The following is a 25,716-nucleotide window of genomic DNA, read 5'->3' on the forward strand; positions in this document are numbered from 1 at the left end:
CTTGCATCCAGTTACTCTCTGAGAAGAAAAGATCTGTAAAGTCTGATTTCCTATATTGACACAGAAAGGTCTCAAGGAAAACACAACTTTGTGCCAAGCAAGGTTTTGCTATTATTTTACTTACCACCATTATTTCTCTTTCTTATGTTGTTGCTTGCTTTTAAGCCCACTTGATGCAAATACCTTGAGCTGCACTGTAGCAAGTTTTCAGCATAATGATTAGATCTGTATATATATTCCCAATGCAAGCTTTGGTTTTACTGTTTTGGAAAGGTTTCAACTGTGATGAAATTAACCATGAAGCTTCTTGGCCCAATTTTGCATTAAAAATGGTAAAACAAATTAGCTTGGCTGCCTCTTGTTTGCATAAATTTTCAAACTTTATTTGCTGTCCTTTAACAGGAAAAGTTTCTCAACTAAATAAAGCAGACTCCTTGTGCAGAATCTGGATCTGGCTTGGTGCATTCTGAAATATTAGGAAGTAGTTGTTTTCATATTAACACAAGGCCTCTTTTTCCTATTTTTAAACTCACATGTTTCCTATGATCCATATTTCCTTTTTAACTCATCTCTAAGGTCATATCTCTCAATATCAAAGGAGAAGACATATTTAAATAGCTTTCTTGTAGCTTAATATTGAGACATTACTGGCTTTTTTCTTAGTGATAGATCCCTATTTTATATGACCCAAATTCCTTTATAAATTTATGGTGTGATCTGATGCAAGTTCCACTTACACCATAGCCAAAGACATAGCCCAGCATATGTTACTGTCTTATAAGGGGACAGAGAAGTTGCATATTAGTGTTTCTTCACATACCCTTAGAAGACATCATTTCCAAGGGGGCTAAGCTAAACTGCTTGACATATTCTTAATGTTTCATACTTTTTTGTTTAAATTGAAAAGGAATCTAAAATGTTTTATTGACAGTTATTCTATAGCTGAATTTAGTCCTAAATCAATAACACAATGTTAATAAAAACCACTTAAAACCCCAATTCTTTTCCCCAAGTGCTTAACAGAGCAATTTTTCAGTAACTGATTTCTGCAAGACATAGACAATGATCTGTAGTTGTGTGTATTTCAGGTAGTCTAACATGGTTAGTGCAGACTAAACGTTCTTCAGATTAAGTGTGTGCAGCAGGTGCATACCATAGCTTTCAATTATAAATTAATTCCACAAAAGCTAGAACAGTATGGATTTATCGTGGTTTCATAAGTCTGTCAAAGGCCTTGAATGCAGTAGCTATTGAATATGTTTTGCTATTCCTACTCTGAATTCTTTGCTGATAGTTTTGGAAGGAGATCTTGTGTGCCCAGAAGTTAGTCTGTATTTTCCATCTCTTTCTTTGGTGTAATGAGAAGCAATGAGGCTGCTTACAAGCCTTACCAAGGTACAATTAATGCACAAAGCATGGTATGCCCTCAGCTGTGGACTTCTTAATAATCCACTTTCTGTACCTTCTTCAAGGGTTTTATTGTAGCTGCCCAGTAGCTAATTAATACGGGTGAGAGTTTCATGACAATGAAAATGTGTATCGAGTAGAGAAGTATAAGCTAAGTGTACCTGGCAATATGCGTCAATGTTGTTCCTGAATGTATCCATGAACATTTTTTCCTCTTTTCCTCCTTTCACAAGGCATGGAGTATCACATATCACAGCTGGTTGACTTTTGTGTTACTGATCTGGTCTTGCACATTGTGGATGATTCGAGACCGAAGGAAATACGCCATGATCAGTTCACCATTCATGGTTTTCTATGGAAATTTACTGCTAACATTGCAGTATATATGGAGTATTGAGCTCAGGAATGATGAGCTTCCTCAAGTATCCGGTTTTTTAGAAAGAAAGGATCCTGGGGAGCTGGCATCAAAGGTAGGTGTTACAAACAGCTGAGATTTATTTATGAAGCCACAAAAATATATTGTGATAAAAAACGTAGATCTCTCGGCATTTTTTTTTGAGTGAATTCTCAGCATTCAGTATAACCATGTTTAGTAGCAGTTCTACAATAAAGGATAAGTCATTTTAAAAGCGTTCAGAAAATTGCTTCTTGCTTGTTAAGCTAATACCAGAACAAATACTTCAGACACCTTTGTAGATTTTCATGACAATTCTGTAGAAAATTCTTAGTGGATGGAAATTGCTCACTTGTTTGGTTTTATAAACTGGGTGCAAAACTATATGTGATTTGATTTGTTAGATTAATACTGATAGGATGTCAGGTCTGTCTCTGAATATGATGGCAACTGGAACTGTGGTGTCATGGCAATTACCAGTACTACTCAGTCCCTTATGATTTGCCACAAGCAGCAGTACATAGCTGAGACTGAGCTTTACTTCTTTATCCTTACACCTCAAGCAGTGTGAGTTGGAATCCGTTTCAGTTCAGAAACAAGAAAGTTTGTTGACCTCGGTGCATGATAGATTTTTTTCTTTGATGTCTTGAAAGCACTACAAAATGCGTTTTGTTTGGCAGGTTTGCTTCTGGGGGAGGGAATGAGCCTAAATAGGAAGTTATTTCCTAGAGCACCCAAGAGGGGCGTCTCAGTGCATCTAGCTGGCACTGCTCCCCTTGTGCTAAGTGAATCACTTCCCTTGTGACTCCTAATTACCATTTAAGGTCGTTCTGTAAGTGATTTTCCTTGTTGGCAGTGCCCTTTGGACAACCATTTCTGGGTCTTTAATGCATCTGAAAATTAGTGAGTGCTATATTATTTCTCTCATAAAGGTGCAACTAGTTTAGTAAGGGAGCTGAAGTTCAAGGAGTTCTACAAGAGAAGTTCTACAGTTTCTGTCAACGACTTTGTAAATCTCTAAGGAGTTTTAATATTTTTTAATGATTAAATTTTTTAAATCATTTCAATATTTTTTTAATGTTTTAATGTTGTCTGGGACCAAAGAGTAGTGGTGAACGGAGTTAAATCTAGTTGGCGGCCAGTCACAAGTGCCGTTCCCAGTGTTGGGGCCAGTTCTGTTTAATATCTTAATATCTGGATAAGGAGATCAGTTGCAGCCTCAGTAAGTCCGCAGATGACTCCAAGGTGGGCAGGAATGTTGATCTGCTTAGGGAAGGAAGGCTCTGCAGAGGGATCTGGACAGGCTGGATCGATGGACCGAGGCCAACTGTATGGGGTTCAACAAGGCCAAGTGCTGGGTCCTGCACTTGGGTCACAACAACCCCATGCAACGCTACAGGCTTGGGGAAGAGTGGCTGGAGAGCTGCCCAGCGGGAAAGAACCTGGGGGTGTTGACAGCCAGCTGAACATGAGCCAGCAGTGTGCCCAGGTGGCCAAGAAGGCCAACAGCATCCTGGCTTGTATCAGGAATAGTGTGGCCAGCAGGAGTAGGCAAGTGATCGTGCCCCTGTACTCGGCACTGGTGAGGCCACACCTCAAGTACTGTGTTCAGTTTTGCGCCCCTCAGTACAAGAAGGTCATTGAGTGGCTGGAGCGTGTCCAGAGAAGAGCAACAAAGCTGGTGAAGGGTCTAGAGAATAAGTTTTATGAGGAGTGGCTGAGGAAACTTGATTTGTTTAGTCTGGAGAAGAGGAGGCTGAGGGGAGACCTTATTGCTCTCTACAACAACCTGAAAGGAGGTTGTAGTGAGGTGAGTGTTGGTCTCTTTTCCCAGGTTACTAGTGATAGGACAAGAGGGAATGGCCTCAAGCTGCATCAGGGGAGGTTTAGTTTGGATATTGGGAAATATTACATCACTGAAAGGGTTGTCAGGCATTGGAACAGGCTGCCCAGAGAGGTGGTGGAGTCACCATCCCTGGAGGTATTCAAAATATGTGTAGACATGGCACTTCACAGCATGGTTTAGGAGACATGGTAGTGTTAGTTTGATGGTTGGACTTGATGAAGGTCTTTTCCAACCTTAATTATATGACCCTATTCTATGATTCTGTGGTTCTAAGAGTAGCCTGTACAATGACATCAGCTGGCTCCCTCAGCAGTCGTGGGTACATCCCACCAGGACCCATTGACTTATGTATGCTCAGTTTGCTTAAGTATTCCCTGACCTGATCCTCTTCCACCAAGGGTGCGTCTTCCCTGCTTCAGACTTTTCCACAGTCTCTGGGACCTGTGATTCCTGAAGGCAGGTCTTGCTAGCAAAGACTGAGGGAAAGAAGGCATTTGGTACCTCAGCCTTTTCCAAGTCCTGTGTCACCAGGGCCCTTGCCCCATTCAGCAGTGGGCTCACATTTTCCCTAGCCTTCCTTTTCTACTTATGTATGTACAGAAGGTCTTCTTGTTGACCTTGACATGCCTCGCCAGACTCAGCTTCAGGCCTTGGCTTTTCTAACTGTGTCTCTGCTTGCTTGGCCAGTGTCTCCATATTCCTCCCAGGTTACCTGGCTCATCAGCCATCTCCAGGCAGAGCTCATGTGTTCTAGCTGTGCTCTCACACAAATCACAACTCCACCTCTGCACCTTCCTGGCCTGTGCTTCCTAAAAAGCCTGTATCTCTCCATTGCAGCTATGCAAGCCATCGCACCCTGTCTGTGGTCCCAAGATCATAGCCCTGAACAGAGGTCTCTAACTTCTTGTGTTTATTACCCATGCTATATACATTAGTGTACAGGCACTTCAGAGAGGCATCCGACACACTGATTTCCCAGAAAGGATCTGGAATATTTCCCTGTAATGGTGCCTTGAAAGCATTTCCTTGCTTACGTAAAAATGCTTAAGCTGAACCCACATAAGTCCTGTTTTGTTCATTATGTGTTTCCTTGCATTCACATCACCCCAGGCACCCTTTACTTGTCAGCCCTGTCCGTCGCTCCCACTCAAACTGCTGGTAACTCTGTTCCTCCCCATTATTCCTAGTTTAAAGCTCTTTGAATAAGGTTGAATTTAAATAAAGATTGGATTGGATACCGTATTCTGCAAAGAGAGGAAAATAGAAAGAAATGTACTGTAATTCTGTCTGCGTAACTTTCTACACACTCTGTGTGTGTTTCCTGGTCTGAAAAGGAAATAAAATGGATACTGTAAAAAGTGGACTAAAAGCATTTCCTTAATCTGCAACCCTTGAAGACTTTTCTTAGAGCCAGCTCTGACTCTGGAAATGCCAAAGAGAATACGGAGTAAACGCAGCGGGGAGACAGAGCTAATCATGGCAGGACAAATCTGTGTTTTAGAATATCAGTGGTTTGTGTTGCAAAAGTCAGAGCTCCAAGAGGTATCTGGAGAAGCTGTGACAATTCACACAGGCTGACAATCTGCTGCTGCAGCTCAGTGTTAGCTACAGAGTTAGTGAAAACAGCTGTCGCTAGCCTGGGACCTCTTCTTTCCCCCATGAAGTATTTGTGCATTAGATGAAAACCAGGAGAATTCTTTACATCGTACTACTGGCCTTGTCATTCTGTTGTGTGCAAAATACCTGGCTCTTACATGTTTTCTATTTGAGATTTTATTCTTCTAGCTTATAAAGTAGTGAAATAACCTTTGTTCTGCGCTACTGAAATCAGTGGAAACTTTGAAGAATGTAAATGTAAAATTACATGTGTGATGAATAGGGATCATGCTGTTTTCTGAATTTTGGCCATGTCTCAGTATTGCAAACTCTTGAATTTAGCTTTTTGCAAAACCCAGAAATGCAGTCCTCATTAAAGATTTATTTATTTCTAAGGTATCCTGCTGTTATGGAATTATCATCTCTTAAAGCTCTTCAAAGAATTAAGAGCCATCTTAAATCTCATAACTGCTCCACATGCAAGGCATATTCAACTGACTGTGTCTTCTGTAACTTAAAGACACAAAGAAATTTTTGATTTTTAAATTAATTGCATTTAATCACCTGAAGTACCGAGCCTTCTAAATCAAAAGACTTAGCATATATACCAAACCCTAGTAATGACAATACACTCACCTGCCTGTGCTTCTTCCCTGCAAAAAGGGAAAAAGGAACAAAAATGGACAGGTAGAAATTATACCAATCAATATATAATGAGAAGATCCTTAAACTTATAAGGCAGGAGTTAAAAACTGAATAGAACGGGGGAGAACAGAACTGTATAAGTAAATACCATTAAGAAAAGATGTGGAGTGAAAAGTTATTACTCAGTGGAAAAGTTCAAATGAAATAAAGTTCTTTTCAATACAGAACATTTCCTAAATGACTTAACTTCCACAAAGATGCACTTTGACACTGGTGCCATTGTTACCATTTTCTGATGGACAGAGAAAATAAAGGCATGCATAATTTATGAAAACATATGTTTGTATTAGCAGGATATAGGATATACAATTAGTCTGTTGGTTTTGTTTTCATTTTTGTTTGCAGATTCTTTTCACAATTACTTTCTGGCTACTGCTTAGGCAACACCTCACTGAACAGAAAGCACTTCAGCTGAAAGAAGCTACTTTATCTGAGGTCAAAGTTGGAAGTGAAGAAAATGAAGAAAAAGGTAAAGCCACCTCCAATTTAGCCCTTGAGTCTTGGTAGAAGTTCCAGTTACTGCATTCCTATAATGCTGAAAGCAATTAGCAAGATACCTGTTATTAGCTAAGAAAGATACTACAAAATCTATGTACAACTGTCTTTCAGGATATAAAAATAAAACACCTTTGAACTTCCGAAATGCAAATGAAATTAGAATTCTCATTACTGGAAGGTAATTGAAATGACTCATTTGAGAAATGTCATGGAACTTTCAAATAATCAGTTTACTCCTGTGTCCCAAACTCAAACCAGCAAATTAACTTCCTTAGGAGTTTAACCACAGGAGTAGAGTTTGCACAGGAAAAGTCGCTTACTAAATTCCTTGTTCCTTCTTTCCCTGGCCAAAGTTGTGTTTGTACATAAACACTTGTACAAAACCAGAAGTTAAACTACTAATTTCAGTGGGAAAATGAGCAGGTATGTTTTCAGTGCAGGGGGTCACGCTATCAGAAGCATACCTGAGAGCAAAGTTTACTGCTACAGTTTCAGCTAATCTAACAGCTCAGTGGCCTGTTCTCTCTTTTGCTACTGGACACGTGTTCTCCCAAACTTTCCTTGCCTTTTTCTGTCTCTCTAGATGCTGATCTGAACAAGTTCAACTCACTGAAAGAGTAGAAAGTCAGCCCAGGAAGCAGTGATGTAGCTTCCTTTTTGATTAATTACAATATTTGTCCAAGTAAAACATTTGATCAGTGCCAGAGCTGGGCACTGTAAGGATTTTTAAGGCAAGAGCAAGGAAAGAGTGTGAGAAGAGGGATGTTGAGTGGGTCAAAAGGAGTGGGTGAGCCTTTTGATGGTGAAATCTCAGTATTGTTCTCAATGTGAAGAAAAACGTTACAGCTACGCACTATGAGGTTGACAAGCCCTGGTATCTGGATTCTTGCTTATGTGTGCTTGCTATTGGAGGGGCACTTACCCTGCACTCCATAAGCTTCACAAGGTCCATAACTGGGGAATCCTGACCTATTTGTAGGGCAAAGCAGCTTGTCTTTTCTGCAATGGCTCAGGTACAGCAGAAGAAGCTGGAAAAGTGGTAGTTTCTTTGAAAGAACAGCAGTGTTAGTGAAGCATTTATATTTTTTAAGCTTGTTTGGTTTTATGTTAATGTTTTCATTTGCTTGTGGTTTTTGGAGGTAACCACAATATTCTCTAAAGGATGAAATTCAAGATGAGAGGGTGCTGGTGGTTTCTTTGTTTTCCAGTTTAAAAGGGTTCTTGCTTGGGACCATAGGTATTGTCATGAAAGTGTTTTGACTGTTATCCATTATACAACCCTTAGGGTCTAATTTTCCACTACAGCTGCCTGCATTTCAGACAAAGTGAAGACGGGTGTCTGGTAAGGATGTATAGCTATATGGTTCCAGCAGCAGGTTGAAGCTCATATGAAGTTAAAACACTTTCCCCTCCTCTGGCGGCATGCATGATTCAAAAATACATTCTCTTGTGAATATTGTTTTAAGTTTCTGTGTTGTGTGCAGAGATTTTACTTTCCACCCATTTCAATTCTTACTAAACGTCCCCACAACAGAGGCCAAATGTTACTCTATATTTGCAGAAGAGGAGTTGCAAGAGGGAGAAGTGGCAGAAGAACAGGAAGAGAAGGAGGAGGAGGAGGAAGAGGATGATGAGGATGAACAGGATATTATGAAAGTCCTGGGGAAGCTGGTGATGGCTATGTTCATCAAGTACTGGATTTACGTCTGTGGGGGCATGTTCTTCTTTGTCAGCTTTGAGGGTAGAATTGTCATGTACAAAATCATCTATATGGTACTGTTCCTCTTCTGTGTGGCCCTCTATCAGGTAAGAACTGTGTTAACTGAATTTTGTCCTTGAATATAATGCCTTATACCTTTAACTTTTTAATAAAGTACCTCCAAACAGAATTCATAAGCAGTGTGTTTGCTCTTTAGTTAGATACAACATAGTAAGATCGTTTGAAGGTGTTAAGACTAATTCTCCTTTGGCTTTTGATCATAGTGACAGGCGAAGTGCACATAAATTAGGTGCATACAATACACACCTCTGCTCTGGGTCTCCACTTCACATCACCATGACCTTTGGAACCTGTGTGGGAAAATTCTGGGCCTGTACACATCTTACATAGCCACCAGTTTTTGTGACAGCTGGTCCATACCGTCTCCACACCCCAATGGACACGGAGTCTGTCTCTCCTGGACTTTCATCACCTAATGGTGATGAAACTGAGTGACTGAAACTGTCCCTGGCCTTTATGTCTGTGGCCATGTCTCAATGTTTTTACACAAAAGTCTGTACTTGGGCGCATCAGGAGTAATAACTGTATCTCAAAGACCATGGTTGCTGTTGGGTAAGCATTGTTTACCTCAGGCCACATAGGAAAAAAAATATTCTTAGCCTGTTTGCCAGTGCAGCATTGTCAGTATTTTTGTCAGTGTCTTTGCCTTCAGCTTGCTTCAACATCTTTAGTGTGTGATTTTCAGGTGCACTATGAATGGTGGAGAAAGATTTTAAAATACTTTTGGATGTCAGTGGTTGTTTACACAATGTTGGTACTTATATTCATCTATACATACCAGTTTGAGTCATTCCCTGGGTTGTGGAAGAACATGACAGGCCTGGATGAAAACAAGTAAGTGTTTCTGATTAATTTCATGTTTTTTTTTCTTTGGACTTTTGAGTTCAGTGTGGTGGAATGCTCTGAGAGTGGTCTTCCTTCTTGTGTGGGAAAAGTGTTGTGAGACCATCCCCAGGCATAGCTGCCTTGGCTCAGCTCTGAAGCCATAGATTTCTTGGTGTAACAATAGAGATGAGCAAGGGCATGAGAGGAGCTCAGGGAGTCACACTTCATCTGCTGCCAAGGCCTTGGCACTGCTCCTGCTCCCAATACAGTGCCAATACTCCGCTCTACCTCTGACCATAGGAGCAAGATTAGGAAGAGATTAAGAGTAGATTTGCAGGATGTCTGGAGCTGATGAAGGTGGACATGCCTTCCTCCTAATAAGGAGGGCTGTGTTTCTACCTTCTCACGATGTGTTGGGTTTTTCTCAACAGGAGCATGAAAGATAAAGTATATGCATATAAGTGGATCTCCAGTGCAGGACTTTAATCAGAGCCAACTCATCTGATTCAAGAGACCTATGGCAGAATTAGTTCATTTGAATCTGTACATTTACAGTATCTCTCTAAATTACTGAGTCTAAATACAAGATATTTGCGTTGTAAAACTTGCTGGTTTAGAAGAATTTTAAAAACTAAAAACACATACAAGTACTAGCCCTGTATGTCCTATTGCAAATGATTTGTAATAATGTCTCATGGCAAGAAAAAGATTGTGGCGTGAAAAGGTGGCTTAGTGGCTTACTTTTTTTTCCAGACTAGCGGACCTTGGCTTAAAACAGTTTTCTGTGGCTGAGCTATTCACACGCATCTTTATCCCCACCTCCTTCCTACTGGCGTGTATCTTACACCTTCACTATTTCCATGACCGTTTTCTCCAGCTCACTGATTTAAAAGCTGTAACCAGCAAACAGGACAACACTATTTACAGGTAAAGAAACGAAGTAAATGAAGGTATTGGTTATCTGAATGAAAATGCTGTTTCTGACTCTCTTGTAATGCACACTTTTCATGCCTTTGCTATGACTATCTGGCTTAAAAAGAAAGTGCTCAGTATCCAGTGCCCCGCTAAACAAACAACAACCAAAGTATCCGTCTTCCCCCACAATCCCCTACACACTGAAGTTTTTAATTTTCAAAGAATGGTACTTATGTGTTTATCTCATTGGCTTTGACCTTTAATGGGAGTTAGGTGCTTAACTGCTTTGTGTGCCTTTTTGTAAGTCCTGCCAATAATAGGAAATAAGGCTTTTAATTTGGGTCACTTCTGTTTTTCAATGTCCATTTTGAGGGTCCAGTGAAGATTGAGAGATCTTTGGCAAATACCACATTTGCCTTGGACATTTAGGCCTTTTTGTAAAGGTGAACTTCAGAAATGGAAAAATCCCAAACCTGGGGTCACTCTTCGAAGTAGTGACCATTGGCTCTGCTACCACTTTGAGACATTCAGTGATCTCATCTAGAAGTTCATTAGTATTTTCTCATGATTCTGGGACCTCACTTTTCCTGTGTTTAACTCTTCCCTATTCTCCTGCATAAAAACATATCCAGCCTAGGATCTGGCTCCAGGAGTATAAGAGAGAGAAATGATTTCACAGTACATAGTGTCATATTACGTGATGACATTTACTCCAATTCTTTGAAGAAACCAATTCATTTAGACACTGTTACTGGAGTGTTCACCTGTCCAACGATAAGTGCTCTTCCATGCTGCACTTCCATGAATGGGGACTAGCTGCATAACATCACGTACACCACAGTGTGTTGTGGAGCAATGACAGTTTGTCTTAACAGAAAATTCTGCTCTAGGACTTGCTAGATTTACAAAAGCATTTCAGATATTTTTCATGCATTCAACTGAGTACGAAGCATCTTTACAGCGTATGGTACAAGTCTGTTTGTGTTCCTAATCGGCAGTGCATGTGAATAAGCTCTACTTTTATAGAATGTGTCTGGTTTCTGTATTTAAATAAGTTCCCAAACCCAGAACAAATCAAACCTGATAGAATTTCCTAACAATGTTGTATTTTTTTTTTTTAACTTACCTTTTAAAATTACTGTTTGCCTAATACTTTTTGCTTTTCTTGAATTGCTAAATCTGATGGTAGATTCAAAGGCCCTTTGAAATGGCCTGTGAGCAAACTTTCTTTGCCCATAGCAGACTTTTTGTGCAGCAGCAGATGCATGTTAACATCTCAGATAGGTGTCTGAGCTGAAACAGGTTGTTCCTGGGCTGAGGCATTTGGGGGAATGCACTACAGTCTGCAGTAACTGAGCAGGCTCTTTTGTAGCCCAAGCACTTTGCACTTGTGCTCAGTAATATAGAAACAGCTTCCACCTCACTCCTAGTGTGATCCAGCAGGCCCAGAAGGGAAAAGACAACCTGTGGCAATCCAAGGATTTAGGTGGGTTCGTGGTACAGCACCCTCTTGCCTGTGAAACCACTGATTGCAAATCTTTCTGTTATACATGAAAGATACCAGAATATTAGCTACAGCTCTCCAAATGCTGGCATGAAAAGAATCACTGTGTCTAAAGTATTTTCTGGTTTGTATTACCGTAAACAATGCTTGACATACGAAGATCCAGCTGTTGTCTTCCCTCTTGATGCAATAAACCAGTACGGAGCATCAGCCAACTTTATAGTTCAAAGCTTCAGGCTGAGAGCTCAGCTGACATTTGTATTGATGATGCATAGAGCTGGATAAGAACTAGCACAACAACCAGCTCCAGCTTAACAGTAATACTAGCAGTAGAAATAAGTTGCAGGGACAATTAAAACACAAAGACTCATAAGTACATGTGCAATTTTCTTACAAAGCCACTAAAACTTCATTTTTCCTTTTGCTTTGCAAACACTAGCATTCAGTCAGCAGCTGGTTTAGCTTTCAAAACTGCTTTTGTGTCTCTTTTGCAACAAACAAAAAATTTTAAATGAAGAAACTGAACCTCAATTATGAGTGAGCAGACAGAATTCAATACTTTTGATAGTGAACCTGTTAAAACAACCACAGCAGATGAGAGCTAGTCTTGAAAATAAGGAAAGCAGCTCCAGTTCCTCCATCTCCTCCTGAACTGCTGATTATGGTATTATGTTTGTGTCTAACTGAAGAGTCCTGTTGAAATTGCTGAGGTTGTTCATATAGTAAGATGCCGCTTCACATGAGCAAAGTTTGCAGAGTGAGTTCAAGGGAAAGGCTCTGCCAGCTGCAAATGGAGGGAACAGAAACTGGCCCACTGGGACTGGCAGAGGGAGGCACTTCTAACTATTTATAAAGGTGATTTTAAAAGGTCAATTTTACATCTGCAAGAGAAAGAAAAATCCTCTGATTAGGACTGCCCAAGCCCATTTCCTTGCTGCACCATGAGTTGTGGTATGGCAGAGATAAAGGCTGTGAGGCAGATAATTTCTATGGCATGATGCTCTCTTATAAACATTTTTAAATAAAAAAAAAAAAGAAGCAAAGTAGCTATTTTTAAAAATATGCAGAATATTCTGTGGCTACTTGAGATAAAGCAGTAGAGTACGTTATTATATTTTGGGGTCTATGAAAAGAACCTGCAGTTCTAACTGAAGTTGCGTATGGAATAAATGTCGAAGTATTGCATTTATAAGCTTCCTTGACTTTTCACTGCATGGTGTATGTTAAGCTTTCAGACTGTCCTTTGTTACGACAACGTGTCTCTCTTGGTAGACAGGAAAGTGCATTTGTTCCTGTTTAATCATTTCCTTTTCTCTCTCTCTGTTTCCCATTTTCATGTCATGCATTTTTGCGCTTTCATCTCCCACCTCATAGCCATGCCAAAGTCAATGGCCGTGTTTATCTAATAATTAATAGGTGGGTACTTCAATTCTTCCTTTCCTTTAAAACAAATATACTTTAACTTTTTCTGTACTTCCTAATTGTCTTAAAGTATATTCTTGCAGCATAGTACTGTGAAATAAGCAGGGAGAGAATGTTGTTCAGGTATTGTAGTCTCCTAAAGCCAGTTAAACAGTTAATACATCTCTCCTGCATATGTATACGTTACGAGTTCATCTCCCAGCTGGGAATTCCTCTCTTAAACTTTGCCCATGCCTCAGTACAGGAATAATTGGTGCTATTTGTAATTGGCTGCAGACAACAGACTTGACTGAGGAGGCTCGTTTATCTACCCTTTGTTTGTGCATGGGAAGATGCATGCTTGCATGTGCACACATACACACTGACACACAGAGACACATATCCCTCTCTTACTCACAAGCACCTAAGAAAGAGAATTTGAAGGCCAGGTAAATTAAATGTGCAGTATGTATTATGAGTTTCTACGGTCTGAGATTTCCTGATTCAGAGACAAAAGGGGAACATGCAGTACACTGAAACCACTGCATGCTAAGGATGTTAATTCATAGGCTGAGTTGGGTGCTGCAGTATCCAAAATACAAAAGCCCATATTGTCATCGTTGTCATCCCTTTATAATAGACATTATCTTGAAAACCGTTCCATAAAGTTGATTTCTTTCAGAATACTTGACTGGAGTAAACGTGGGCTTTTGTTTAATCAGCTTTGAGACTAGAAGGACTTCTGAGTTTGTTGTTGCTACTGAATATAAACAGAAAAAACCAAGAAAATCGTTTGTTTAGATATTTGTAACTACCCACTCTAACAAGAAGTTATGTGTCTTGTTCACACTCCTTCTTCAAATGTCATCACACACTTTAGGCCAGGGTTCTTAAAAGTTCACCAGAGCTGGAAACCTGCTCTGTAGGAAGGCCGTGTGCAGGGAGCGGCGAGGGCACGCAGCTCCATGAGGGCAGGCAAGCTGGGAGCTGAGGGGCGTGACTAGGAGGCAGGGCTGGGCTCTCTCCCACAGGGAGTCAGGAATGGGAACCAGCAACTGAGGGCGAGGATCATGTCTGGAGATGGTAACAAGGGTCAGCCACAGCCTGGGATCTCCCAGCAGGTCCACAGAGATGCACCAGATTGGACGTGAAGGCAGGGAGTCAGTCTGCGTGTCAGGCTTAAGGTCAGGGAGGCATGGGAGCAGGTGCAAGCACAGCTGCGATGCAGCTGCAATGCAGGGGCAAAACCCTCAGCATGAAAGCAGCTCCCAAAAGAAGGAGAGGGACCCCCTGCTCTGAGGCTTCCTGGCTTGCACACTACCCAGCACATATGAGCCAGCTGGCCTTGGCTGCAGGCAGCAAAACCCCCTGCAAGGGCAGGGAAAGCACTCGGGGTTCTGCCAATAGAGTTATGGTACTCTGTGCTCAGTTTGCCTCGTGCATGACAAATATTCAGGAGGTGGGTCACTAATGTTCTGCAGAGCAGAAAGCTTTATTTTATTCAGGTTCTGCATGACAGATACTTGAGAAATTGTTTTAGGACAGAAAGTTTCAAGCAATTCATAAACTGCAAAAAATTATCAAAGGCAAAAGATGCTTCATAATGCATCTAGTAAGTTGTTATTAATTAATCTTCTGCCCTAGCAAATTACAAATAAATGAAAGTACTAGTCCAGCAAGGACCTGGGGCACATGCCTAATTTTGGTGCCTCTGAAATTGCTTTGATGCATAAAACTAGATCTACTAGTGTACTTCTTATTAGTGACACCCTATTTAATGAATTTGAGGGAAAGAAATGCTCTCAGTTAAAACCATTAGTAGCTGTACCTTCAAGGCTTGTTGTCTGCATTATTATTTAGTTATTTTTCTTCCTAAGTGTCAGACACAATTCCTTCCTGTTATTTTGGATAATTTCGCACCAGTGTGTGGTTTCCAACTTGAAGTTACATCTAAGTTGCTGTGAAGCCTATATGGGTAGCCTGTCTTAGATATTCTAAACTAGTGCAGTTTTTATATCCTGATACCTCAGTGTTGTTTGTTACATGATATCATGTGACCTTTCAGTGGGAAAAAAAAAATAAAAAAGAGGAAAAGCAACCCTAGCAATATATGATGAGGTCTGGGAAGAAAGAGTCCAAGCAGACTAACTTTCTGCATAGTGGGCAGGGCTTATTATCTAGCCTTGGATCTCCTGAACACACAGTCCCATGCTCAAGCTTACTGATGTCAACAGAACTAAGCAGCATCATACTGAAAACTAAGCTCATACTGAGGCTTTATCAGGTATATATATTGCATGTACCCATCTTTATAACCCCATCACCTTCTGGATCTCCTGGATATGAATGGGAGTTATACGAATCGGAGAAAGATTAGTCCTCTCACACAAAATCCTATAGGATTACTGTGTTTCTGTCCAGTTTACACTGAGGTAAGTCAGTAAGTCCTTGATTTACACCAGTGTGAATGTAGATTTTTCCATTATAAAAGTCAGGTGGGGAAATACATCATTAAAATCAATGCAATTGCACCTGTGCAAAACATCTGATCGTATGGATGCTTTCGTTTCATGGGGCATTGCCTTTCAAATGTGCTCTGATGATTTATAGTAAGCGGGGATCTCCATAACATTTGAACCAAACTGAAAATTCATTCTCCCTTCTTTACACATGACCATCCTGTTGGTACTTTATTAGAGTTTTAGGTAGATATGTGAAGTTAGATGATGTCATTTTAGGCAGTATTATTGTTTAGTAATGATACAGAGATTTGAATATCCTTTTAGTATATATGCTATCTTAAATATGAAAAGAAAGTATATTGGACAAAAAGCCCTATTTCCAGTAGCCAGAGCTACTGAATATATTGTTGAGTATAAGAGATTTTCAGATTATTGGACACTCAGATTCATTGCCCAATTGATGGTGAGGGATTTTAGTAATCATTGTCATGAATGTGTTTATTCAGTGAGATTATTTGCTGTTTGACTGTCTTGTTAAACTTCTCTTTTAAATCACCTTTTCTGCTTTTTGGTAATTGGTATGGTATTTCTACTTCAGGATTGTTTAGTCAAATCTCTGTAGTTTTGCCCTCATTTGGGCCACCAAAGTTTCCATCTTGAAGAAACTGCAACTCCCAAATATTGGAAAGATGATTCTGCCTGTTTGACTTTCTCATTATCTGCTTAGCCTATGCTCTTATTTTTTTTAATGATCAGATGGTTAAATCTAGAGTTTTAGTTTCTTGAACTGTAAAAAGCCTAGTTAAAATTGACAGAATTTCCTGTCTAAATGGTAATATGCCAGAATTTCACATCATGGAGAAGAAATCCCTGAGATAGTACTGTAGCATATTAAAGTTACTGGCATGAGTCCAGGAACAGTCTAACAGGTGCTTGAAAGTATGCTGAGTGTAGTAATTTCAATAGCATAACTAAACATTCAGTCACCTGATCGTATAGACATGCATTTGCCAAAGGGAGACTTTATTGCAAGAAGTCATAGTCAAAGGGAGTATTTATGGCAGTAAGCACTGTGCTCGGCAAAGCACGTAGTATCAGGAAATTAGGAGAAGTGGGCTTTCTGCAAATGTGGGAGGTGAGTCCCAACATCACAGCTGGGCGGAAAAAAAGAAAATACCTGAAGCCATAAGAAAATGTCTCTTCAGTAAAGAAAATATATATACTGAACAAATCTCAGAAAAATTGGCACCATGGCAATAGAGAAGTACCAGTTCTGTGTCAAATCAGTTGTAGCCCAGTTTTGGTAGTCTGAAAATTACTAATAGATTTAGTAAGAGGCGTTAGAAATTTAAGAAAAAATCTCTGTGAGATTTAGAAAAGAAAGAGAGAATGAACAGCGCTATCAAAGACAGACAGTAAAATACAGTGAAGCCACAGCCATGGAATTTTTGCTTTTGTTTGTTCCCAAACCTATAGATGGAATAAAACTTGCAAATTCCTTGGCTTCCCAGCTACATCTTTCAATTGAAAGAAGGTGGAAATGCATTTACAGTAGTCAGTCAGATGCTTGTGATGATTCAGCTGCATTACTGACAGCATGGTACAGCGTTGACCATGTTTAGCACTGGTGTAAATAGGTTGCCCCCTTTCCATCTGTGCCGCAATTCCGTTTTTCTTTATAGAAGCGCCCTGTGAATGTCATGATGGCATGCTCTTGGCATCAGAAGGCTTCTGCAGATGGAGTAGGAGAATGCTTTATGACTTGTGATGTAGCATGACGTGTTTGTCGATGACCTTCTTCTGTAACCCCTCTGTTCTCATCTCCCTTTTTTCTTTCTGTTCCGATTACTTTGAGCAGCCTCAAGAAAAAAATACCAAACCACCAAAATGAGTAAGTCCCCTATGAAGTCATGAAATGTTTCCTATTAAACAATGTCATTTCATGCTTCTACATCTTAAACTCTGACCATTTTTTCCAGTGGGGAAAATGTCAAGTTTAAGTGTCAATACCACTCATTACTAACTAACCATTAGTATCTGAGTGAGAAGTAGTTACTAATACATTCCAACTCAATTTGCAGTGTATGTTTGGAGAAAGTACCAGAATCATTAATTTTTCAGCTTCTAAGGCATTTTCCATTAATGGTTTATTTTTTCTAATTATTCATCTTGAAAAAGAAAAAGACTACAATGTCATTATTGCTCACTTTTCTGACATGCTGCTATTTACCAACAGACTAGTGCACCAAGATGGAAGCCTGCCTGATATAACTATGATGAATTTAACAGCCAGCAGAGAAAAGGAAGAGGATAAAATGCTGGAAGAGGCTGGTGAGAAAAGAATGGAAGAACCAGAGGGGGAGGGAGGGAAAGGGAGGGTTGAAAAAGGAAAAGAAGAAGAAAAGGAAGATGAGGACAAGGAAGACGATGATGATGAAGACAATGAATCAGAGGAAGAAGAAATTACAGGTAAGCTCTGGAGACTGCAAATTTCCTTCTTTGGCTGTATTGAACAGAGACAACAGATGGTTCCTTCTTGGTCATCCCTGCTCAGTTCCATCATCAGGTTTTCCTTCTAATTTTACATACAGCCTTTGCCAAAAGAGCCTAAACTGAGCAGATGGCTACTTGTCAATTATTCAACAGGTTACAGTCTCTTCTAGGGAAAAATCATACTGTTTCTGTAGGATGCTGAGAGGATGAAAACAAACAAAAAAAAAACCCCACCTCATTCTTCAGGAGGGAACTGTTCTAGGTGGTCTGGGTTGGATTTATAGAAGGTTACCCCAAATCTTAAGAACTCCTTTAGAGTGAAATCTCTTTATAATAAAGAAAATACACATACATATTTAATCTCTGATACTACATGCTTTCAAGACACTCCACTCCAGAAGTCACAATGGCTTTGTTTCATTATTCATGTGCACATGAGTGTCATGTTTTTCACTTCTGAATATGGAATGTGTAATTGATGCCAGGTGAACATAAAAATACTTAAGGGCAGATATGGGTAAGGCTGATGTTGTCATCCTTGATATTGCTAGGATGAACTCCTAACATAAATTATTTCCGTAACTCAGTTTGGAATATGAGCCATGAGTGAAAACCAGGGAAGGGCATTTAACACCCAGGGAAGCTGTATTGTCTGGAAATGGCCTTACCACAGATTTAGTTGCTCAATATTCACAGGACTGTGACACATAAATAGGGACAGGGTCTTTGTCAAGGCAAAATGGCAGCCCATCTGACTTAGCTGCCCCAGGGAAGCTGAACTGAAACTATTTACCTCTCTTGGCTGGGATATCTTCCCTCACAGAGGTGTTCTTGGGGCATGGAAAACTTCCTTGGCCAGGTCTCATGCAGTCTATGACAAGTGATGCATTTGTTGCACTCTGGCCACCCCGACATGCTGGAAGGGCTTGGGGACAGAGGCCAGCTGTTGGAGGTTACCCTGTGCAGCAACACATGCAAGCAGGGAAGTGGGGACCTGGAGCCTTGACCTGGGGCCCTCTCTATACCACAGCAAGTGGGGCTTGGCAATAGCACAAGGTGCTGCTTGCCATGTGTGATCCATCTTTAAGCTGTACATGCATTTATTTCTACCAAAGAGAAGAGAAAAAAAATTGAATTTGCTTGTCAGGTATTCCAAAAGTCTGCTTCTTTACACAAGTGTACATGTGTTCTTCACAAAGATATACACAGAATAACCATCTTGGTTTCCTTTATATATAAAATAACCAGATAAGTTGAATAATTACATACAGAAACTGGTAACTCCTTTGCATTATTACAGCTTATACAGTGAGACAGTGATGTGTTTTGGTGTCACCTGCAAATGTTTCCATCTCTGATGTTAACTGTAAGAATGTTATCACAGCATGCAAAGTCCTTCCAAATCTCCGAAATGCTTCTGAAACCCCTAATACAGTGTGAAGACATTATACAAATATATGTGAGCCTGGTGAAACAGTTTTATACCCAGCCCACAAGCAAAGATGGCACTTGGAGAGCACTGTTCAGCATATGTATTGTCATATGTACTCACATGTAATAGATGTTGCCACATGCTTGCTCTTTGGGGTGTTATTTGGGAGGATGGATTTTTTAGCAAAATAATGTCTGTGAAGGGATATGTTCAACCAACTTTAGGATCTTAACTTGCTAAAGCACCCTTGTCAACTGAGAGAAATATTCAACTGGACTGCAATTTGCCTTGCCTGTTTTAGATGTCTGTCCTTGGATGGCACAAATCACACTCTAGGAGGGTGTGCTGTTTGCAAGGCAGTTTAGATAGCTCTGACATATGAAGACATCTATAGTATAGCTGTCTAAATCCATATGACAAGAATCCTACTAATATTCATGGATCTCTTGCAGGTTAGCTGAAAAGCTTTCTGGATAGTAGCAGTCTGTGCTTTCTGAAAACAGAGTAGGTCCATAGCTTCCAAACATGAAACAAAATCATGTTCTTTCTGAGCTGCATAACGGCCAGGGCTGGAGTATCTCAGATCTAGTTCCTGGATGAGATCCCTAAGCTTAGGTCCAGACACACTGGAGGAAAATGGAGACCGAGAAGGGCTCGAGAGGAATAAAAGCAGAATTGGCAAGGGAAGCCACTGCCACCACTTCTGAAGTGGGGAATCCTTTCAGTGAAATTGAGTCAGAAGAGCGAACACCACAGCTGAGTGGGCCTCAGCCCCGTTTTGTCTTAGTTAACCACTGAGCCATATCTTTAGCCTACTTCATGTCTTACTTTAAGGCCTAGAAGAAAAGAAGTAGAAAGCTCATTGTTGTCTAGTGGAGCATTCCTTTTTACAATGACCCTCTGTTTTTCTCCTCCCAATGGTTCTGCTTGAACACCTCTGCAGACTTAAGGAACAAGTGGCATCTGGTGATCGACCGCCTGACAGTGCTGTTTCTGAAATTCCTGGAGTATTTTCATAAGATGCAAGTCTTTGTGTGGTGGCTGTTGGAGCTGCACATCATCAAAATTGTTTCTTCTTACATCATCTGGGTCACAGTGAAAGAGGCAAGTAAATATCCACTATCAAAATCTTACCCATGGTGGAGGCTTGTCAGCATCCGCTGTGAAGTGGCACACCTAAGCGCAGGGAGATACCTTCCTCATGTCAGACCTTACTGAAATTGTGGGATCCAGCTGGGCTTGCCAGCTGCTGGGGACCTGTTTTGACACCTTCTTCTGCAGTGATATTCTATCTGCCTAGATATTCTCAGCTCTCCCCTTTTCTCCAGATATTAAGGTTTTGTTAGTCTAATTCTCTGGACTGAAGAAACATAATCCCTCCACTGCTCAGGCAGGCTGTGGGCATCATCCAGGGGTGACGGGTGTAGAAAAGGATTGGGAAGGGACATCTAGGAAAACTACTTAAACTGGGTATAGTGCTGAAGAAACAGGAATGTGGAACTGCACCTAAAGAAAAAGGGAGCAATGCCTTTAGATGTGCCTTAGGTGTGGGCAGTGTTCTTTCCTGACATAGCCATTCCTTGAACAGGGTAGTAGGACAAGATTCGCTAAAAAGCAAAATAAAAAGTCCTTTTCCTCACATCTTTGGGGGGGAAAAGGTCAAGAGGATGAAGGTGGGCTCCAGAGACACACCACTCTGTATCATCTCTTCTTTGTTTCATGTGTGTACTAGCAGCAGAACCAACATGTGGTCCCTCGTAGTTCATGTCTGTTGTGGGTATGCAGTTTTGTGGGTCTAATAGCACTAATATTAAGTAGGAGATAGCATTCTTCCTAAACCGACTATTAAGTTTTCCCTTCACTTACCACTTCTGTCTGTGTTACTGTGAATATTGTTGTAAATGTTTTGGGGTTTTTTTTCAGTATTTTTCTCACAGTTTCTCCATCCCTTTCTTTTGAATTATTTTTTTTTAATTACCATGGAAAAGGTCAGACTTTCTCGGTTCTCCTGTTACTCCATGTAATTTCCATACTGTTTTTGTGTTTTCAGGTGTCTCTGTTTAACTTTGTGTTTTTAATTGCCTGGGCTCTTGCTTTGCCATATGCTCAGTTTCGCCCATTGGCATCAAGTATCTGCACTGTTTGGACATGTGTGATTATTGTCTGCAAAATGTTGTACCAGCTCACTTCTATTGATCCCAGCACTTTTTCCAGTAACTGTACATTGGTGAGTAAAAGTACATATAAAAAAGGTTTGACTGCTTCCTTCTTCAATGAAGAAGAGCAAAAGGAAGCATATCAAGTACTGAAAACTACAATTCACCTGATGTATTATTGTTATCATTCCTTCCCCAAGCAGCCTTAAACTCATTTTTTATAAACTGTTGCATTGTCTTTTTAGCCGGGAGAGAATGAAACTAAGGTCAATTTAGAAGAACTCAAAACCTCAGTCCTCTACAGTGGGCCAGTTGATCCTGCAGAGTGGGTTGGATTGAGGAAGTCTTATCCCCTGCTTGTGTACCTAAGGGTAACTTCTTTAATTATCTTTATTGAGATATTTTCTTATTTGTGATGAAATTAGCAATGTCTTTGAAATAAATCATCTGCCACACAAAAAAAAATGTAGTGCAAGCCATTGATAATAGGGAAGTACAGAGGGGAAGAGACAGCAGAAAGCTTTACACAGGACATTTCCAGAAGGGATTCAGTACCAATTAAGATAATCTGCATGTAGAAGTGCAGCTTTCTGACTCTACCATCTGTTAAAAGCACTCTAAGAAATGTGATATTTAAGAACTTTAAGTAATTAAGAGGTACATAGCTTTCAGGTACCAAAGGACTGATGGGTCTAATTGGAGTAATTGCCTTGAATGACAGTATATGCTATAAGCAGTTAATTTTTTTAAGTGCTTATTCCTTAGCCACAGCTTAGAAAATTTAATGAGTTAAGGGAATAATTCATTCAGACATTAGTAAATGGATGTCTCTTGTTTTTCTTCTTTTTTTTTGGTTGATGCCTGTGAGCAATATTTTATTGTTCCTGTCTTGAGTAAAAAACCCTACTTACAATGAGAATGTGCCAGCTCCCAGGGAAATCTTGCATGCTTCTTCTCAATTTAATGAATCTCCAAAATTTTGTGTACACAGTTCAAGGTTGTCAGACATTTGTTGACTGAGCAACAGCAATTTTTGTTCTAACAAGATTTATTCCTCATTTCTTCCCTGGGAGTTTATCTCTGTGTGCTTGCTTTGTGTAGGCAACACCTGCCAAACTCTGGCGGTCAATATATCAGGCCCTGGTGGTGCCTCTGCCCCTCACTCCCTTAGCTGTGCACCTCCCACAGATAAGAATATATGTGGGGAAGAGCAATTACTGACCCAAGAGTTCTGCATGGAGAGTGAAGTTGCCTAGTGCTGTTTGGCTTGATGCTGGGAGCTTTACAGCTGTAAATAGATAATACTTTGGGATTAGAGGTTATTCGAGCAGGGTTTTCACTGAGTTAGCAAATATCTCCTCTACATAGAGGAAATCAGTTCAGTGCTAGACCTGAAGGTCTCAAGCTTCAAGTCTTGGTGTGTTTCTGTTATGCCACTTTAATAACAGACATTAAAAATGTCTGTGGTGTTGAAGTGAGGAGCCAATCTACGATGGATTATGTAAAACTCTCCCCAACAAGAATAGGAAGCCCAGGGATGACAAGTGAAAATAACTTCTTGTAAAAAAAACCCTGAACCTCTTCCCCCCCCAAAAAAAATAACCAAAACAGTGGAACCTGACTCAGGACATTCTTGTCCCAAATATTTACCAGTGAGCAGAGATCTGGTGATTGCTTCTTCAGCTTCTTAAGCTTCAGTTACGGCTTTCTTGAGGGACTTTCTCTGAGCTGGTCTTTTTAACCAACTTTTGGAGTTGGTTAATACCTCTCTTCCACTGACCACAGGGCAGATCTCCCTCCTGAGAGAAAAAAGCTCACTTCACAGCTACTCAGGCCTGTGTCCCAGTCAATGTGGCTTTGGGACAGAAGGACCTGTGCCTGAGTGAAGACTGGCAGATAGACTGTTCATTTAAAAGAGTATCCAGGATATGTTTGCGCTGCCCAGCATCCTTGCAGTTTTAGGAAGTTAGTGCTTGTTAGCTGAACCCCTGCAGGTGGCTTTGTGTATGCTTGTACCCTCTATCTCCTGCAAAGCAAAGGACAGTATCTTAAGAGAAGCTATGAAACGTGAGAGGGCATATGGATGGGTCAATGCATTTTCCCTCCCCTTCCTTTCCACAACTAGTGTTCGTTATAGTATATCTTAATGAATGTCTTTAAATGTGTCTTCTGTGTGTCAGTATGTTTCATCAAAATCCAGGAAGTGGTAGGAACCTTACTTTGTTTCAAAAATAGTAGCTGGGAATAGGTGCCAGTACATCCTGGAGCATGAAAGCCATCAGTGGTAACATTCATTTGTGTGTTCATGGGTTTATGCTTATCAGAAAATTTAATAGCGTCTTGTGTTTTTGATTTTTATTTAATATTCTTCTGATTGTGTCTCCCATAGAATAACTTACTGATGCTGGCTATTCTGGCTTTTGAAGTTACAATCTACCGTCACCAGGAGTACTACAGATGTCGAAATAACCTTACCGCACCTGTGACTAAAACCATTTTCCATGATATTACAAGAGCACATCTGGATGATGGACTGGTAAACTGTGTCAAGTATTTCATAAACTATTTCTTCTACAAGTTTGGTTTGGAGGTAAATCACCACTATATATTACTTTTCTTCAGACTATCATTCCAAACCTTTCAACTGTGTTATTTTTTAATACTAACTTGAACTATGTTTGATAGCTGGATGCTTCTTAGTCATCACTCATGTTAGACCTTGACACAGTTGCTATCTATCTGCTTGCTAGTAGTGGTTTTCCTCTTGCTTTTCTTTGTATGTCTTATTTATAACTCAACAAAAGGCATAACAGATGGGACAAGGGACAGAATTGAGGCATACCATCTCATGCATACACACACACAGAGGGAGCCAGGGACTGCAAGAGCAGAAGAAGAAAGCAGAGGCTAGCAGGCCATTGTCTCTATTTAAACAATTCTAAGCTGCTTCTGCCTGTGGCTGCACAAATGCATCCTCTATTTTATACTTGTTACCATAGCTGTCAGCAGAGTAAGAGCTGCAGCGAAGGTTATTGCTGCTTTGTGCCACTAGTGTCAGACAAAGTTCTTTCTCAAAGAACTTTTCAATAGACAAGAAACACACAGAGAATTAGGAAGGGCAGGTACAATGACTGAAGGGAATTTTCTGAAGATCCATGTTGTATCCTAAATATCTGGTAGGTGTCTTATTTAGTAGAAGATCTGCTTGTCCATTTGTCAGCAGCAGGGGCCAAGGCTGCTGGGGTTTAGGCTCAGCTAATGTATTCCTTTTATCTGCGTCACCCAATCCAGCAGCAAAACATCAGAACTGAACCTGCCTTGAAGACAAGCTATTGCTGAACAAGTGCCACCAAAAAAAACCAACAAACAACCAGCTTCATCTCTGTTCCCTTACCTTATCTGGTTGTTCACAGACACATGAAATGATGAAATGTACTTTCAAAAATACAGTGAAATACACAGAAAACGTGATTTGTCACAAATTTCTATGGCTATCTGCAAAAGGCAACTCCTAGGCCAATGCATCCCAAACCTAATCATAATGATGCTCTTGACCTATCTGTTAAACACTACCACCTCTTGCTACTGATAAACAGAGTAAGGTGTTCACAGCCAGTCTGAGGATTAGGAATGAGTGAAAATAAAAATTAATCAGCAAGCTATTTCCTTCAGGAAATAAATTTAACCTCATCCTAATCTGAGGAGAAATAAAATCAAAATGGTGAAGTGTGCTGAATAAATGATTCACTAGGAATTATTAACTAAGTTTGAAAACATGCTTCGTGGCACTGAATGAAGGGTCTACGTTAAGTGGAGCCAGAGAAAGAAATGCTCTGGGAGCTCTCTGGGAGCAGAAATGCTCTTTAGAAGAATGGAGAACTAAAGCTGCCTTGCAAAGATTGACTGATTTGTCTATAGCCAGTAGAAGTTGTATGGTCTAAATCCCTTTTCTTTTTGTCGCGTCGCCACATGAGGACACACTTTAGTTGTTGTTATTCTTAATAGTTCGTCTTTTTCACATCTGTAAGTGCTATCAAAATATATGGCTGTCAAATATGTGCTTTGCTTGGCAACAATTAAGCATTTCACATATAGGCTACTGTGACAACGCTCTTTCCATTCTCTATCTTTAGATATCACATAATGGAAACCAACCTGCTTTAGTGCTCTATTCATATAGTTGACACTCATAGAAGAGTATAAAAAATTTGGGGTGTTGGGGTAGGGTAGGGGAGGTTGCTTTTGGAGAGAGACAAACTGTTTCAGCGTGTTGGTTTGCACAGGGTTCCTGCAGTCAGCCCC

General features: G+C 40.3%; 1 protein-coding gene across 9 annotated transcripts in view; it reads left to right on the forward strand.

The window, feature by feature from the left end:
* The window catches only part of PIEZO2 (piezo type mechanosensitive ion channel component 2), a 311,173-nt gene that overhangs the window by 219,590 nt on the left and 65,867 nt on the right, over positions 1 to 25,716 (forward strand). For all 9 annotated transcript variants that reach the window (XR_012659159.1, XM_075084668.1, XM_075084662.1 and 6 more), the window contains 10 exons: positions 1,641 to 1,877; positions 6,294 to 6,417; positions 8,008 to 8,252; positions 8,912 to 9,060; positions 9,805 to 9,978; positions 17,570 to 17,802; positions 20,202 to 20,362; positions 21,309 to 21,485; positions 21,660 to 21,785; positions 23,804 to 24,004. Coding sequence is in view for 8 of the 9 variants with exons in the window: in XM_075084668.1 (XP_074940769.1) it covers positions 1,641 to 1,877; positions 6,294 to 6,417; positions 8,008 to 8,252; positions 8,912 to 9,060; positions 9,805 to 9,978; positions 17,570 to 17,802; positions 20,202 to 20,362; positions 21,309 to 21,485; positions 21,660 to 21,785; positions 23,804 to 24,004 (1,827 nt within the window). In the remaining variant the exon portion in view is untranslated. The remainder of the gene's footprint in view (positions 1 to 1,640; positions 1,878 to 6,293; positions 6,418 to 8,007; positions 8,253 to 8,911; positions 9,061 to 9,804; positions 9,979 to 17,569; positions 17,803 to 20,201; positions 20,363 to 21,308; positions 21,486 to 21,659; positions 21,786 to 23,803; positions 24,005 to 25,716) is intronic.

The sequence above is a fragment of the Phalacrocorax aristotelis genome, chromosome 2 (assembly GCF_949628215.1).
Source record: "Phalacrocorax aristotelis chromosome 2, bGulAri2.1, whole genome shotgun sequence".
NCBI classification, from domain to species: Eukaryota; Metazoa; Chordata; class Aves; order Suliformes; family Phalacrocoracidae; genus Phalacrocorax; species Phalacrocorax aristotelis.